Source organism: Dermacentor albipictus, chromosome 7 (genome assembly GCF_038994185.2).
Source record: "Dermacentor albipictus isolate Rhodes 1998 colony chromosome 7, USDA_Dalb.pri_finalv2, whole genome shotgun sequence".
In the NCBI taxonomy this organism is placed as follows: domain Eukaryota; kingdom Metazoa; phylum Arthropoda; class Arachnida; order Ixodida; family Ixodidae; genus Dermacentor; species Dermacentor albipictus.
This window is the reverse complement of record NC_091827.1, coordinates 2829411-2845271: the sequence shown is the minus strand read 5'-3', so window position 1 is coordinate 2845271 and position 15861 is coordinate 2829411. Positions and strand designations below refer to the sequence as shown.

At 46.7% G+C, this 15861-nt stretch overlaps 2 protein-coding genes across 7 annotated transcripts in view; one reads left to right on the top strand and one right to left on the bottom strand.

The window, feature by feature from the left end:
• Positions 1-14765, top strand: part of dpp (decapentaplegic morphogen) — a 90737-nt gene extending 75972 nt beyond the window's left edge. For 2 of the 5 annotated variants that reach the window (XM_070521531.1, XM_070521530.1), the window contains exon 2: positions 11942-14765. In XM_070521531.1, coding sequence (XP_070377632.1) covers positions 11965-13068 — 1104 coding nt within the window. In that variant the 5' untranslated portion in view covers positions 11942-11964 and the 3' untranslated portion in view covers positions 13069-14765. Of the gene's footprint in view, positions 1-8850; positions 9005-11148; positions 11305-11486; positions 11834-11941 lie in introns of those variants that run through there. The other 3 variants (XM_070521526.1, XM_070521529.1, XM_070521527.1) reach the window with 3 other exon arrangements.
• A 454-nt stretch (positions 14766-15219) lies between these two features.
• Positions 15220-15861, bottom strand: part of LOC139047655 (thyroid receptor-interacting protein 11-like) — a 188604-nt gene continuing 187962 nt past the window's right edge. For both annotated transcript variants that reach the window (XM_070521523.1, XM_070521524.1), the window contains one exon: positions 15220-15600. In XM_070521523.1, the coding sequence (XP_070377624.1) occupies positions 15328-15600 (273 nt within the window). In that variant the 3' untranslated portion in view covers positions 15220-15327. The remainder of the gene's footprint in view (positions 15601-15861) is intronic.

Genomic DNA, 15861 nt, shown 5'->3' with positions numbered 1-15861 from the left:
GTGGCTATCAGTGAGGCCTCTATATGCCTCACTGAAAAAAAACACCGACGAGACAAAGGAAAGGATGAGAACAAGAAATTTTCCTTCGAAGCGACGATCCATTTTTGCTACCGTTGCTCCTGCTGATGAGGCTTTGCCGGGAATGATTAGAACCGTATCGCCAGCACGTTTTCACCGGTATTTGAGCCCCCAACCCTGCAACAATTCTTCTTCGAGATTCCCTGAAGCTTTGGCCACCCCACACGTGCGAATGGTGTTGCCTATCTTGCTCTGAAAACGTGAATAAGACGGAGAAGCACGATCAACGACACAACAAACAACGGCGCGCGCCAGGCTCCTTTCCCGCGTGTTCTGCGCAAGGCCGCCACCAGTGGCGCGTCCGTCGGCGTACACGGTGCACACTCTAGTAGGGACATAAAGATTGTGTTGGGCAATAAAAATTAATAAAAAATGAAATAATTAAAACAAGAAACTAAGCCCTGCCTGCTGCACCTAAGTATTGCAGGCAACCAAATTAGAAAGGTAAATGAAACTATCCGTAGTCAAATAATTTTGTAATTGAAAAAAAAAAGGGGGGGGGGGGTCTACCACCAGGGAAACCAAAGCCAAGGGAACGGATGGCTGCGGGCTTTATTGTAAGTAAAATAAACACAATACATAATAACAAATAATGATGTCCTGTCTTGACTTACACAGGTCTTCTTTTGTTTCATACTGTTGCATGCATAGTTATACAATATTTATTGCCGTCTTGTATTTTCTTGACTTACAATCACACATTTTTTTTGTCTTCTCTTGATGTCGTCTTGTCTTTCCAATTGTCGTCCTGTCTGTCTTGTCTATATCTTCTGTCTTCGTGGGATCTTCTTTCCAACCTGGAATAGATTTTTTTCCTTTCTTTTTTCCTTTTATCTGCCAGTCTCCACAGCCTCCAGAGGCCCAAATTGACATGTCTGCCCTAAGTAACTCACTCGGATTGTAAAACGCAGTGCTAATAGGATTGGGAAGCTCAGACTCTGGAGGAGTGCTTGATTTATTCTTTTCTCTCTAAACAGTGCGACATCTCCAGCCCAAGGGTTTAATTCCGGCCCAGTAACCTTGCTTCCCTCAATTCCAGTTTTATAGACCACAAAGAGTAGGCAGTTTTGACACCATGTGTGTTCAATTCCTGTCAGTATCCAACTTCTTTCTATAAATGTTCTTTTCTGTCAGCCTCTCTTTACTCGGGTGGTAGCCGTAGCCGTCTTACCGTTTCAATCGAGGACTCGACAGTTATTAATCTGACTTCGGTGTTAACCAAGGCCGTCATACCGAAATATGAGCAGTTAATGTTCTGCTTCGGTGGTAGCAATGGTCGTTCTACCGATCATGTCAGATTTTTTCATTCGTTCTTTTTTTTTTGAGTAATCAACACTTTTCCATATGATGTTCCTATGATTACTGTGAATGCCCTTACGCCGGTGGTAGCCGCTTGTAGCCGCAGCCGTCGTACCGTTTCAAGGCTTAGGAACCTGTTGGAACTGCTTCGGTGGTAGCCAAGGCCGTCATACCGATTTGGAGTACTCAATCTCTCAATATTGTCTTTGGTGATAACCTTGGCCCTCGTATCAAAGGTGTCGATTTTCATTTCATTCCTTTTTTTTGTACTGCCTAATAGATTGGTCAGGGGAATGAAGTACTTAGGGATAAGAGGTTGTTTTATATTGAAAATGAGGGAGTGTCCTTTTGAACTCTTGTTGGGCTCTAATCGAGTGCCTGTGCAGGAGTTTACGATTAATTTATTTCCTTGGTCATTTGCTTCCTAACAGATGATGTATCTGTTTTGTTGCTTTATTTATTTCTTCAAATAAAAAGAACTGGGAAGAAAAATTTAAAAATAAACACTTTCTCTCTTCCCTTTTTCCCTTTTTCTTTCTTTTTTCCCTAGATCCTGCTATTTATCTCTTCAACCATCTCCTCCAAAGTCAAAAGTGCCTCCCTGTCCTTTAAAAGTTCGATTTTTTTCTTACTGTATCTATGTCCAAATTTCATTTTTGGTTTATCACGGTGATTTCTGGTCATTTCACAATTTTCTAAATAATGATCGAATGAGCCCGCCTCTTCTCCACAAGCACACATCCTGTTTTGTCTGATTCTGAACTTCTGGAGGTAGAGCGGAAACCGGCCATGGCCTGTCATAAATTGAGAAATATTATGATTGGCCAAGAATAAGATTGGAATATCAGTGATATTTGTAATCCAATCTTTGATATAACTTTTTTGGTAATTGGATTCTTGACTCCATTGAACATTCCATTTAACATATACTTGTTTGTTCAACTGAGTACTAATGAACTTTTTGGATATGGGTAAATCTATTTTTTCCCCATATCGAATGGCTTTTTTGGCTAGGTCATCTGCATATTCATTACCCATGTTCCCACTATGCCCTTTTATAAATGTTAATATTATTTTATGATCCTTGTTTACTTCACCCTTTTTTCCCTTTATTTTCTGTATATATGGATTTAAGTTGTCCGAATTGTTAATTCCTTGTAATGTTGACAGACTATCTGTAATAATTTGGTAACTGTCTTTATTATGTTGTTCTGCTATATATTCTAACGCCTTAGTTATTGCAATAGCTTCAGCTTCAAAGTTATTATTATGATTACCTAATGCATACTGTTTTGTTGTAATTATTTCTGAAAAGTTTTTAAAAACTATGAATGCTCCTCCTGGGTTGGTCGTATCACGCGATCCGTCAGTAAAAATGTTATAAGTAGCAGTCAAATCTACTGTTGTTCTGAAGTGAAATATTACTTTATTTGCTGGATGAATTTTCCATTTATCCATAATATTTATTATTTTCTCGTTTGTGAACGTTTCATTGTTCCAAGTAAATGGTTTCTCTCTATGTAATATGTTAAACATTTCAATTTCTTTCTCTATTGTCAAGTTGACTGGAGGTATGTTTGCTAACACATTTAATGCACTATTAGCGACTGTTTTATAGGCTTTCGTTATTGCTAATAAAGGTTTTCTTTGAATGGATGTTAGTTTTTTACCAATTATTGAGATATTTCTGTACCATATTGGGGAAGCATAGGTTATTATACGTTCTATTCCCCTTTTGTATATATCTCTCACTTGTTTGCCTTTAATTCCTCTGTTTTTACCGGTAAACCTGTTCAGATTATAAGTGAGAGTCATGACTTCTTCTTTTATGTATTCTAGGTGTTGAATAAAAGTAAAACTTTCATCGAAGATTACCCCAAAATTGTAAATTTTTTTACTAGTTGAATTTTCTCTCCTCCTAATTTCAATATTGGAGGGCTTTTCTTATATTTTCCTTTTAAAATTATGAATTGCGATTTTGCCGGGTTAAACTCAATATTCTTTGCTTTCCCCCAATTTTCTACTATTTGCAGAGTTTTATTTGCTGTCTCCTGAAGTTTTCTTTTGAAATCCCCTTTTATTATTATTGTAATATCGTCTGCGAACGCTTGTAAATAGCACTTTCGGGAAGTTTCTTAATTAGTGGATCGGCTATCATAAGTGTCCATAATAGCGGGCTTAGAGGTGATCCTTGTGGAGAGCCCTGCTTCATTCATTCACAAAACTTTATTAGTGTCCTGAAGCACGGTCTTTTCAGACCGAGGCGGGCCGCGTCCACGTCGGCACCGCCAGGCCGAGCCTTATGGCGTCATCGTGAACCCTCTGGACAGCCCGTAGCTGATCTTGATATGAAGAGCTTGTTATCAACTTGCGCCAGTAAAGCCATTTTTCTTCGGGGTCGGCGAGAGTCGCGGGACAGCCCGCCAGCATGTGTCTGATGTCAATGATGCCATCGCACACGTTACAATCTTTCCTAATTTCTCTTTCGGGGTGAATTTTATTTATGAAGTACGGAGTGGGGTACGTCCCGGTTTGCAGTAAACGTAGCGTCACTGCCTGAGCCCTGTTCAACTTTACGTGTGGCAGTGGAAATTGCCTACGCCCCAAGTAGTAATATTTAGTGATGTCGCTGTAAGTTAGTAACTGATCTTTATGCTCCCCGGAATGGTAGTGGGCGTCGGTTCGGTTCTGACCGGCACAGCAAGCAAGTCCTCGTGCCAGGTCGTTCGTCACCTCGTTGAGGTTGGGCTGAGTCTCGTCCACTTGTCCCATATGCGCAGGAAACCATCGGATTTCAGTTTTGATAGTTTCGACCTTGTCGATAATTTTAGCCGCAGTCCCAGCTGCATAGCCTTTGTCAAAGCTCTTAATTGCTGCTTTGGAATCGCTATAGATGAAAGACCATTTACGGTTCCTGATGGCTAGAGCAATCGCGGCTTGCTCCGCCACCGTGGAATCCTTAGTGAAGATGGTGATGGCGTCCCGTACCTCGCCCCGGCTGTCGACCACCACGGCGGTGTAGGCCTCTTTGCCTTTGACCCAGGCAGCGTCTACAAGGGCCGTCTGTTGTCCTAGCTGTCCTAGCTGTCCGAGCCCTGCTTAATCTTATATTTTAATTCTACTTCCCCGTTTTTGTATATTATGAATCTGTCCCTCATAATTGCTGCCAGTAAATCAACCAGATTATCTGGGCATTTATGTTGGGTCAGATATTCTAATATAATTTTTATGTTGATGGAATTGAATGCATTTTTGATATCTAATGAAATTAACATTACTGCTTGCTTATCTAATAATGCTTGCGTTACCTTCTTTTTCATACTCTCTAATGCATGAGTTGTGGATGTTAATTGTTTAAAACCATATTGATTTCTTAATAGTTGTTTCTCTTTATTCAAATAAAAATATATTCTAGCCTTAAGGAGCTTTTCTAAAACTTTACCAAAGATCGAATTAATAGCAATTGGTCTAAAATCTCCAGGTTCTTCAAGACTTTTCTTTTTTGGAATTAATATTATTTTTAACTCTCCATTTTTTTTTTGGAAAATACCCCCATTTTAAACAACTGTTAAAGAGGCCCTGGAAAATTTCTTTATGTTTCTTATGCATTATTTGGATTGTCTCTGTTCTTAGCCCATCTGGGCCTACTGCTATATCTTTTCTCAATTTGTATACAACCGCGTCGTCTGCTACTACGTCCGCCAATACATATCGCACTCCCCACAGAGCGCACAGCCGGCGCGCGCGTACAGCATGAGCAACCAAAGGCATTTCGCGCAAAATAGACAGGTCAGAATACGCATGTATGTGCTCATAGACTGTTTGCAGGCTCAAGCTACACTAATTCAGCTGTGCCACACTGTCACCGCAACTTCTCCTCAGTGGACTCCTCGGAGGCCGTGGGGCCTGTCTGCCGCTCGGTACAATTTTTCGCATAGTGCGCGTGGGACCCATCTTATACGGCTTAAACCTGACACCACCTATGGTGCGCACCTTCGTAGCTCTGACAAATCTTGACGGAGGTAGCGTCAAGGTTTAGACCGCTCTTTTTCTCTTTAAGCTGACGGAGAGAGTGAAACTACGTTCACACAAATGAATCTCACGTTTCTTTCTTTGTTTCTTTTGCGCGACCACTCAGAGGGAAAAAAACTTCTTGCAGATCTCTAGGAGCGTAGAAAGTGAAATAGAGTAATAGCCATGTCGCTACTCTCATAGACCTCTTGCATTTTTGAACTTCCTTGTATATAAAGAAGCGCCCGATCGAATCAGCAATGAAGTATCACTGACGCATTTCACCTCATTGATGCTGTCTATTGTGTCCTTGCGACAGTTATCATTTTCAGTGAGAATAACCCCCTTACAAAAATATGAACCTTAATCAGCTCATGATCACAATGCTTCTCTTATTCGCACATGTGGTATTTTATCATGAATATGGGTCATCTCTATGAGGACAAAATAATATAACAATAAAATGTTCTCAAAGAAAACTACCAATGCATACAGTAAAAAAAAAAAAAAAACAGTCCAGTATTGTTTGGTCACTGGAGGCCCCCGGCACACTTTTTGTTTCCATGTTCGTTGACGCCATTGCATAACTACAGGAGAGATCCGGATCTTCTCTACAGGCTCGCTGTGCTCGTGTCAGGTCTTCACGCAAGGGCGCAGTTTTCCTCAAATACGCAGCCACATCCTTCGAAGGGGACGAACTCAAGTGAAGCAAGCTCTCAGTCCAACTTATGATGCCCCTGAAATGCTCTTCGCATGATTTCAGTGTCCGCAAAACATTCTCACTGCGATATGTAAGGCTGCCACCTTCACATCTGTATTCCTTAAGAAGAGTCAGATGCGCGTGCTCGCTGTCACCTGAGCCCAACAAAGCAGTGTTGCACTGTTCACATTCTGCAACATGTGGCAGCATCCGTTTTAAAGGAAAACCGCCGATGTAGAATAGGATGTTGCATTCATTTGTTTCAAGTTCTTCGATGAATAAAATTTCAGAGTTATCGACTAGATCGCCCTCCACTTCTCCGCGCTTGTTTACCTTTCGACAGCGTGTCGGCGAGGTCCCGCCTAATCTGCACGATCCACTTCAGCGTTCTTTCTGGCTCTGTCAGAAAACGGTAAAGTTTACAACGCAGGCACGTACCCAGGAGTTTTTTTCTGGGGCGGGGCGAGGGGGAGGGGCAACCCATGGTAACTTTTCTATGCAAATGAGAAGGGGTACCTTGTACAAATATTAATAACGCCCACCATTCGCCATAAAGACGCGTAAACGCGCAAAAGAGAAATGAAATAAGGTGTATCTCACAGGTAGGCCTGTGAGATACCTCTCCTTCACTTGGCAAACAAAAAACCACATCAAATGGACTCGCGCAGGAAAGAAGCGCAGGAAGAACACTGCCAAGAACAAGTAAACCAGCGAAAGTGCAAAATAAAGCTCTCTATAGTAGCTTACAACTTAAAAAAAAAAAAAACAGCAGTTAGCAACCAAGGCACACGGACCGCGCGGGGTTGTGTTACTCCGTCAGCCAATCACAGAAGCAAGCAGAATCATCGTCATGCGTTCTTTTCAAGACGGCGTCGTACTTAATAGCACCGGAGCGTCCGCTGTTCTTGAAAAGTGTTTTTCTCGGCGAAAGCAATGGCGTGTGGTACAGACACGGACAAAGTGTATGGAGTCTGAGCATTTCACTCTTCAAAAGTCTGCGGTACAGTTCATTTCACTGCTGAGCCCGTTTTACTCATAACTTCACTGCCAACTGAAGAGATACTTGACCATAGTTGCAGCGAAGCAAGTATTTCATTTCAGTTCAATAAAGGATTAGGCTTTCGCCATTCCTCTATAATCGGCGAGAAAAAGAAACATATATTATTACGCGCTAATAATTTTATTTTTGTGGTTACCGCCTTACTTGGGCAACAAGAAAAGTTTGAAGTACGAATTATTTGCACCCTCGCGGAGGAACAGTGGCTGGCGGTTGTGAGGGCGTGGGCGGTGCTTCACTGCGAACTTAAAGGGACACTAAAGGAAAACAATAAATCAGTTTAGACTAGACGTACTGCGTCCACTGCGAGAGGTATAGAGCCGCAGCATCCTGCGCTCTACGCGGTTGTACGGGATCTATAGACGTACTGCGTCCACCGCAAAAGGTTAGAGACACCCACATAAGCACAGCAGAGAAGTGGCTACGTCAGGCATGTTCGACTGATAACTGTAGAAGCGTCACTCAAAACATATGGAATTGTTCTCCACTTCCGTCGGTGTTTTTTCTCAGATACGTCCTTTTAAGATAAAAAGATGTTGATCCATAAATATTTTTATAAACAACGGTTAAAATTGTTAATTTTCGTTTTTCCTTCCCGTTTTGCTGTTGGCTCCCTCCCTTAGTAGATCGCTTAATTTCTCAACTACTTGCGACTCTTGTTTCCAGCTGCCAATTTTGCACGAAAGTGCTTTACAGTTAGGGAAAAAACCAGACGAGGTAACGGGTGACAATCATATTGCTTATGGGTTTAACTGCTACTGCAGTGCTTGCTGATGGAGGCTGTTTTGCATTATTTTATTTTCCACCTTGTCTAGCCAATATCGCGGGTATATGGTTACGGGGATCTGCCAGCGTCGCGGCGAGCCGTCACTCGAGGAAATAATGAAGCAAAAGTAAAAGTTAAACGCAATTGGTGTTTTCTCAGGCCGCAACTCGTCCCATGAGCATTCAGACCAGCTGCCAAGAACCGAATCCCTTTCCTAGTCCCTGGATCATTCTAAACAAAAGGCGGTTGAACTAACGAAGCAACAGCGATGCGCGCGACCGTTGAATAGATGGTGACAACTGAACGCATTTCGAAATAACGGCGCGGCCACCGAATCTATGAAAAATCGGGCCTTCACACCCCAAAAGATGCCGATACTACGGCCATCCAAAAGGAGTGAAAAGGGCAGCAAAATGTGGACCGCCGAGTAGCTGTAAAGTCTCAACATTGATTTGGCGGCGCTTTATGAATGTACGAGGAGTGGCGTGGGCGGGAAGAGGGGGGTTATGCCGCTTGATTGCGCCCCCCCCCCTTTCTGGGTACGTGCCTGTTCCAACCATATCTGCAGCTGTTCGTGCACATGAGCACTCAGCAGCCAACTACTTCATTGATAACGGGAACCGTCAACCGCTGCTTTTTATAGTTGTATCCTACTATAGCTGCAACTGCCTTGTCGACCCTCTAACGGCTGTGGAGCAAGCATGACTACGCCGCGATAATAAAATTTTTTCTACCAGAGACAGAGAAATAAACTTTATTGTGAGACCAGGCTTCTTGAGCCCAAAGGTGGGTGGCCTCCTCAGTCCAGGTAGCCATAACTCGCTGCCGCCGCCCGAGCCCTGTTCACTAACCGCAGCTGGCTGTCAGGGTCTTGCGTCACCAGCAGAGCCTCCCACTGGTCTTCTAATTCTTCTTCTGAATCCGCCTCTTTCTGCATGTTATCGCCTATTGGCGATGATGATGGTGGTGCTTCTCGATTATTCCTGCATCCAAGCACCATATGGCGCAAGGTGTTGGGCGTGTCCGGCGGGCAGAACTTGCAGTCTCGCCCGTAGATGCCCGGGTACATGGCGTGCAGCAGTGTTCCGTGTGGGTAGGTTCCAGCCTGTAGTCTTCTCCAGGTTACCGCTTGGTCCCTACTCATCGTCTTATGCAGGGGCGGGTAGCAACGCCTCTGCTTCCTGTAGTGCGCCAAGATATCCGAGTACTTCTTGGATATATGCGTTCATCATCCTCGTCACAGTCGTTGGTACGTGTTCTCTGCGCGTCGGAGATGGCTCGGCGTGCATGATCTCGAGCCGCGGCGTGCGCCGCCTGGTTCCCCGTGAGAGACTCGTGTCCCGGCGTCCAGAGGATTTGTGCTGCTTCTATCTTGGTGTTGTTCAAGACGTGAAGTGCTGCCTTTCCAATCCTTCCATTCATATACCTTCTGCATGCTTCTTGCGAGTCCATCACCGCGGTAACTATGGCCTTCTTGCACGTTGCGATGGCCAGGGCTATGCCCACCTCTTCCGCAGTGCTCGCGTCCTTGGCACGTATGGATGTGGCTGCAAGTTGTTCGCCCTTCTCGTCGACCACGCTGATTGCGAATCGGTCGTTGGTACTGTACGCAGCTGCATCCCTATATCTAACGTTTTCTTCTTTGCTGCTGGTGCGTTCGAGTATGCGCTTGAGCGCCTATATTCTCGCCTGTCTCCTTTCCTTGTCGTACTCGGGATGCATATGCATCCCGAGTACGACATTCCCAGAAACATATGTTCCCAGAAACATATGTTTCTGGGAATGGTACTTATGTGTAGCTTGTCTCTGATCTCGTGTGGCATACGCTGAGGTAGGTGCCTTTCATCCTCGACTTGGTGGCCCAGATCTTGCAGCAGGGCTCTTCCCGTCTTTGTCAGGTTTAGTCTCTCCAGTTGGTTGACGTTGTGCGCCTCCACGAGCTCTTCCCACGTGTTGTGGACTCCCATTTTGAGTAATTTCGCTGTGGACGTGGAGGGGGACAGACCCAAGGCAATTTTGTATGATTTTCTGATGAGGGCGTTTACTTTGTCTCGTTGACTGTTCTTCATGTCAACGTATGGGGTCCCGTACGTGACGATGCTCGTGAGCAGCGCTTGTATCATTTTCGTGCAGTCTTCTTCCTTGAGTCCGTGGCTTTTGCTCGTCACTCTTTTGATAAGGTGGGTTATTTGTTGCACTGTTCTCTGAATTTTTTCCAACTCTGCTCCCCCGGCCCCGTCCTTTTGAATCAGCAGTCCGAGGATGCGGAGCGTCGTAACCTGCGGAATCATGATGCCTCCCACCTATACTACCGGGTCTGGTATCTGCTGCGGTTGTCGGCCTCTTGTGCGCTTTCTTAGCACCAAGAGCTCCGATTTTTCAGGTGCGCACGTCAGTCCACATGCTTCCAGGTACTTTTCCGTAGTCTCAACCGCTTCTTGCAGAGCGTCTTGCTGTTTACCAAAAACACGATTTTAATAGGGTTTCGAGAAGACGAGGATAAACATAGTATTTTAGAAAACGTTTTCTATGCGATTTTAAGAAGATATAATCTGACTAATCCGACACGTCCTTACGTCGAAAAAGGTCAGCAATCTGTTTTATGGGACCTACCCTGAAATCGACGTTTTTAAGACTGTGTGCTACCTGGGCTGCGGTTTACACATGAATTGATTCTCCTAAAAGCTTCGAGTTGCTCCGTAAGAAAATTATGCCTTCTCATCAGTTCAAATTACGATCAGAAGCATGCGGCTCGTGCGCACGTAGTACTATCTGCTGACGCAATTTAGTTTGAAATTTCATTTCACTAAGCCATAAAGAAAATTAAAAGGGCGCAAAAAAGGAAAAGGCATGACTGAACAACACAAGCTCTTAAGGTGTTCAGTCTTGTCCATGTCATATTTATCAAAGTGTGGGACGAAATACATGGGCCTTACATCTACTTCTGTGCTACAATATATAAAATAGCGTTTTGTTTAAAAAGTAATTGGAACCACAGTGCATTTTCACGGAAATTTCGATGGCTCCTTTTTCTTCCTATTTTAATGTTGTTTATGCCATAAACCAACTTAACGAGCCAGCAACAAGTCTTACGCGGGCGCGTAACGTTTGCATCTGTTCTTGTTGCGTGGGAGCTCTGCCGTTGACAGGCACAGCGTGTGCTGCTAAAGTAATTATATACGTTATGTAGCGCACACTGTCAAAAGGCCCCGACATATGACCGTAAATTGTACGCAGCATGCCCCCGTGATGTCCCTCGCAAGGGACGTCCGCAGGACATATTCGGCGCATCCCTAGGATATCCATGCCCTGGCAGTGGACGCTCGGACGTCATTGCAGTCACTGCAGTCCTGACGTTGCCCGTCTCGCAGGGCAACGACTTGCCGCTGTCGGGTAAAATACGTTGGCTGCACGCGCGTGGCAACAGCGGTCGCGAAGCTTCGTCGTCGAGCTCCTCCGTTTCCCGAGGCGCTTCTCCTCTGCGTTGCAATAGATGTCGCGTTCGCTTGTCGCCTGTACGCGAACGACTTCTCCCCGGTGTTGCCGATACGAGAGCAGCAAATACGCGCCGAAGCTGGCGTGACGCGTGCTTTATTAATTTAAGTTTATATGTTTTGCTGTGAAGAGGAGCATAAAGTATTTCTGAAGGTCTCGCAGTATATAGGTTCTTATCCTCGCACATACCGTGACTGATGTAGTACATCCAGTTCCGGCTTTGCGCTATTGGCTAGTCGCTCATAGCACTTCGGGGCGACGAGCGACAAAATGAGCGATATGTTCGCGCGACAGCCTTTTTCGTCGCCGTCGCGCACAAGATCGCTCTCACGGGGTTCGGGCTTTACAACACTTGGAACACGCAGCAGCAGCAGTCGTGCACGTGTCGCGTCCACTCGGCCGCCCGAACCGCTCGCTTTTCGAGCCGGTAATGTAGACGGACGCTGTCGGCCTCAAAATGATCGCAATAGCGTCCAATTTCACCGAACCTGGCCGTTTTCTACGTGAACCGACAAAACGCGCGTTCATTTTGCAGGTACGGCACGAAGCACAGCGACCATGGACCGCACTAAATGGCTGCTGCTGCTGTGGCCGCCTCTCCTATTGCCACACGGAGCGCAGGCGGGTGGCGATCCATCGCTGGAGCTGGCCAAGGCGCGCCTGCTCCAGGCCCTGGGCCTGGAGTCGGCCCCGCACAGAGGCGGCTCTCGGCTACCCGTGGTGCCGGACCACATGGCCAGGCTGTTCTCCAAGTGGCAAGACAACGAGGGGGCCTTCCTGACCACCGGCGGAGCCGCCGACACCGTCCGCAGTCACGCGCCCTGGGGCCCGGACCGCGAGGCGCAGACGGGCGGAGCCCGCTTCCGCTTCAACGTGAGCGGAGAGCCGGACGAGAGCCTGCTGGGCGCCGAGCTGCGGCTGTTCCGGCTTCCGGCCGAGCCCTCCTCCGAGTGCCCCGGTGGGCCGGCGCCCGTCGAGCTGGTGCGAGTGTACGAGGTGCTACGGCCGGCCACGCGTAAGCTGGGCGAGGCGCACCTCAGGCTCCTGGACACGCGTGCCGCGTCGTCGCGTAACAAGGGCTGGCTGGCCCTGGACGTCCTGCCGGCGGTGCGGCGCTGGCTAGCCGGGGAGCCAAACCACGGCCTGTACGTCCAGGTCGTCGACGCCAGGACGGGTGCCTCCAACTCCAGCCGGGTGCTCCTGCGGCGCGAACGCCACAGCGAGCGCTACTGGGCCCCGAGGCGGCCCGTGCTCGTGACGTACTCGGCCGACGGCGCAGCGCCCTCCAAGCGGGTGCGCCGCGGCGCCGGGCGGCGCCGCAAGCAGCCGCAGGGCAAGCAGGGGCGCGACGCGTGCCGCCGCCACTCGCTGCGCATCGAGTTCAGTCACGTGGGCTGGAACGACTGGATCGTGGCGCCGCCCAGCTACGAGGCGTACTACTGCCACGGCACGTGCCCGTTCCCGATGCCCGACCACCTGAACAGCACCAACCACGCGATCGTGCAGTCGCTGGTCAACTCGATGCGCGCCAGCAAGGTGCCCGGCGCATGCTGTGTGCCCACCGACCTGTCGCCCGTGTCGCTGCTGTACGTGGACGCGTTCGAGCGCGTCGTGCTCAAAAACTACCAGGACATGGTCGTCGAGGGATGCGGGTGCAGGTGATATGCCGGTGCGTTCTTCCACGTGTCCCTTCTTGTGGCATTTGAAACTGAATCTCGACGGCGCTCGTAAAAAATGTGGTGCGAGGCGATCGGCTCGAGACGAGCGACCCGGCTTGCGACACGTGACTGCAGCGTGCCTTCGAGTACTGGATTAGGCGACGCTGCTGCGCCATCGATCCCTCAAACTCTGAGATTTGCCGAACGGCCTCTGTAAACCAGAAACTGAAAACCTAGTCGACACCACTACGCCTTGTGAAGACACGTCTTTCGGGACTGTGTGTGCAAGTCAAGCCTGTGCCACAGCTACTCATTAAGACTTCCCCACAAAGACAACATGTTAAGTGTCAAGTGATGCTAATGTGCCTTTGAAAGACAATTCAATGGGCTACCGACTATACCACAGCTGTCCCTGTGAGAATAGGTTTTTGGGACCGCAAATTGAAACCAATCAATGCTGCTGTCATATATGACGAGATGAAAAAAATGTGTATAGAAATCTGGTCAGTGGCCAGACTGCTGGCTTGTATAGCAGCTGTGCTAAGCATGAGTGTATGCTTCATAGTACTTACAACTAAGGCATGCTCTGGACAGTGCTTGCCTGATTGCTTCATACAACAGATCACGATTACTTGATTGCGCATGCTTCAGCAGGTCCTCTATGTCCTTCACATTGACAAAATGGTACATAAGATAGTAGTAGTAGTAGTATCACAAATATTGTGAGGACCAAGCTTTTGAATTACATTGCCTTAGCAATGCTTTCTTGTCGACCTGAGCAACTTTAGGTGAAGAGGAAGTGCTCAATGCACAAGCACTCGCAGCATAAATTCTGAATGTGACTGCATGCTCACCTGTTCAGATGTGCCATGCTTTGAACTTGTTTTGCTATGTTAGTCATGGCATATGAGACAAATGGCAGTGAAAAATGGCAGACTTTATTTTTGTATTTTCTCATTAATTTTGTTGTGCAGTGAACTGCACAGTCTGTTGGGGTGTTCAGAAGGAATCTCAAAACAGCTTGTTGCTTTGATGTAATTGTTCTACGCAAACCCGCAAGGTGGAGATAATTAATTAAGGGAAAATCAGACATCCACTGATTCGTAGCAATTGCTACAAAGGAAACCCATACGGGTTCCTCGAAAGAAAAGCCTCGCGGTTGAAGAAAAGTTCGTCCTGGTCCGGGACTCGAACCCAGGACCACTGCCTTTCCAAGGCAGCTGCTCTATCATCTAAGCTAACCAGGCGGCTAGCAGATGGCAGGGCGAAGTCGAATTTGTCAACAACTCGAAGAAAAGGCAAGAGTTTGACGTAATAGTTTCGTGGAAACCTGCAAAGTGGAGAGAAGCAATTAAGTAAGGGAAAACCAGACATCCACCCATTCATAGCAATTGCTACAAAGGGACTCATATTCGAGTGACCCGTACAAAGGGACCCATATTCGAGATAGCCTTATGGATTCCTTTGTAGCAATTGCTACGAATGGGTGGATGTCCGATTCTTCCTTAATTAATTAGCTTGTTGCTTATTAGCAGAAATATTTTTTTTTTATTTACAAACCACTATCAATCTAATGTTTTGCTTGTGCACACTGTATTACTAGTTTACCTTGTGCCATGTGCAAATCATAGTTATGAAGCTCTTCTGTGAATTAGCTGATGCAAAACTTGTGTGTCAATAAAAGAAAAACACAAAAGTGCACATACATATTTGATTATTTCAATTATTGCTTTTGAGTGGATCGTACAATCAGCATGCTAACTCTTGCAATATTGTAAAGACACAAAGCCTCCAAGACACCAACAAGAGTCTTGACGAAACTGTGCTTCTTCTTGTAGTCATTCATAGGTACCGATGCACAGAGAAGTCTATATGAAATGTGGTGTGCATAATTTCCACTCCAAACTTCCAAATGAGCTTAGTTCACGTAGTGAAGCAAATGGTGCGCCACATGACACAACATTTTCTTGAACAATATTAACTACTCAGCAGACATAGGCATCCAACTGGTATTTGTGCAGCAATCATTGTTTCAACATTGGAAAGGAGTTTCCTTACACAGTGGCACCCCCTGTACACAAAGCCAGCCACAGAAGGCAGGCGGTTCAAGTAAAGTGTGAAGGCCACATGTTTTTGTGAGCAGTCAAAGGCTAGCTGACACAACATACAAAAATAACATATATTCTAAGAAAGAGTCATCGTGTAGTAGACTGAGGCAATATTTCCAAACAGAGTGCAGAGAAAGCACCACAGTTCGCTAAGCTCAGCTCAGCATTTCTTGGAGGAATGCAGTAGAGTTGGTGGCACTGCTCTTGGAATCCTCGGGGGCCAGCGTCACTGGGGCTAAAGTTGGAAGGGACTCCGACATTGGTTGCAGCAAAAGGTGTGGTGTATTGGTGGCTGCTGCTTTGGGAGCAGCTTTGATTGCTGGCAGCCGGGAAACGGTTCCTAAAGCCATGGCCTCCACGGGCAAGCGCACCTCTTTCTGAGGCTCGGACTCCTCCTGCAGGAACTTGACAAACAGTGCCGAAAAGGACTGCAAGAAAGAAAGAATAAGTTACAACGCTTGACTAATTCGTCCATTCATAGGGTCCAAAGCAACACTTGTGCTATGAGGCATTCATTTCCACCACTCGGTTTTTTCATGTGCCCCTGGTAGCATACACGAGTGTCTTTACGTACATGGGGCAGCTGCAGCCAGAAATTTAGCACCAGAATCATAGGCGCTGACTACGGGAGGGGGGGGAGGCTCCGGGGCCCGCGCCCCCCTCCGCCTCCCCTCTCCCACACATACACT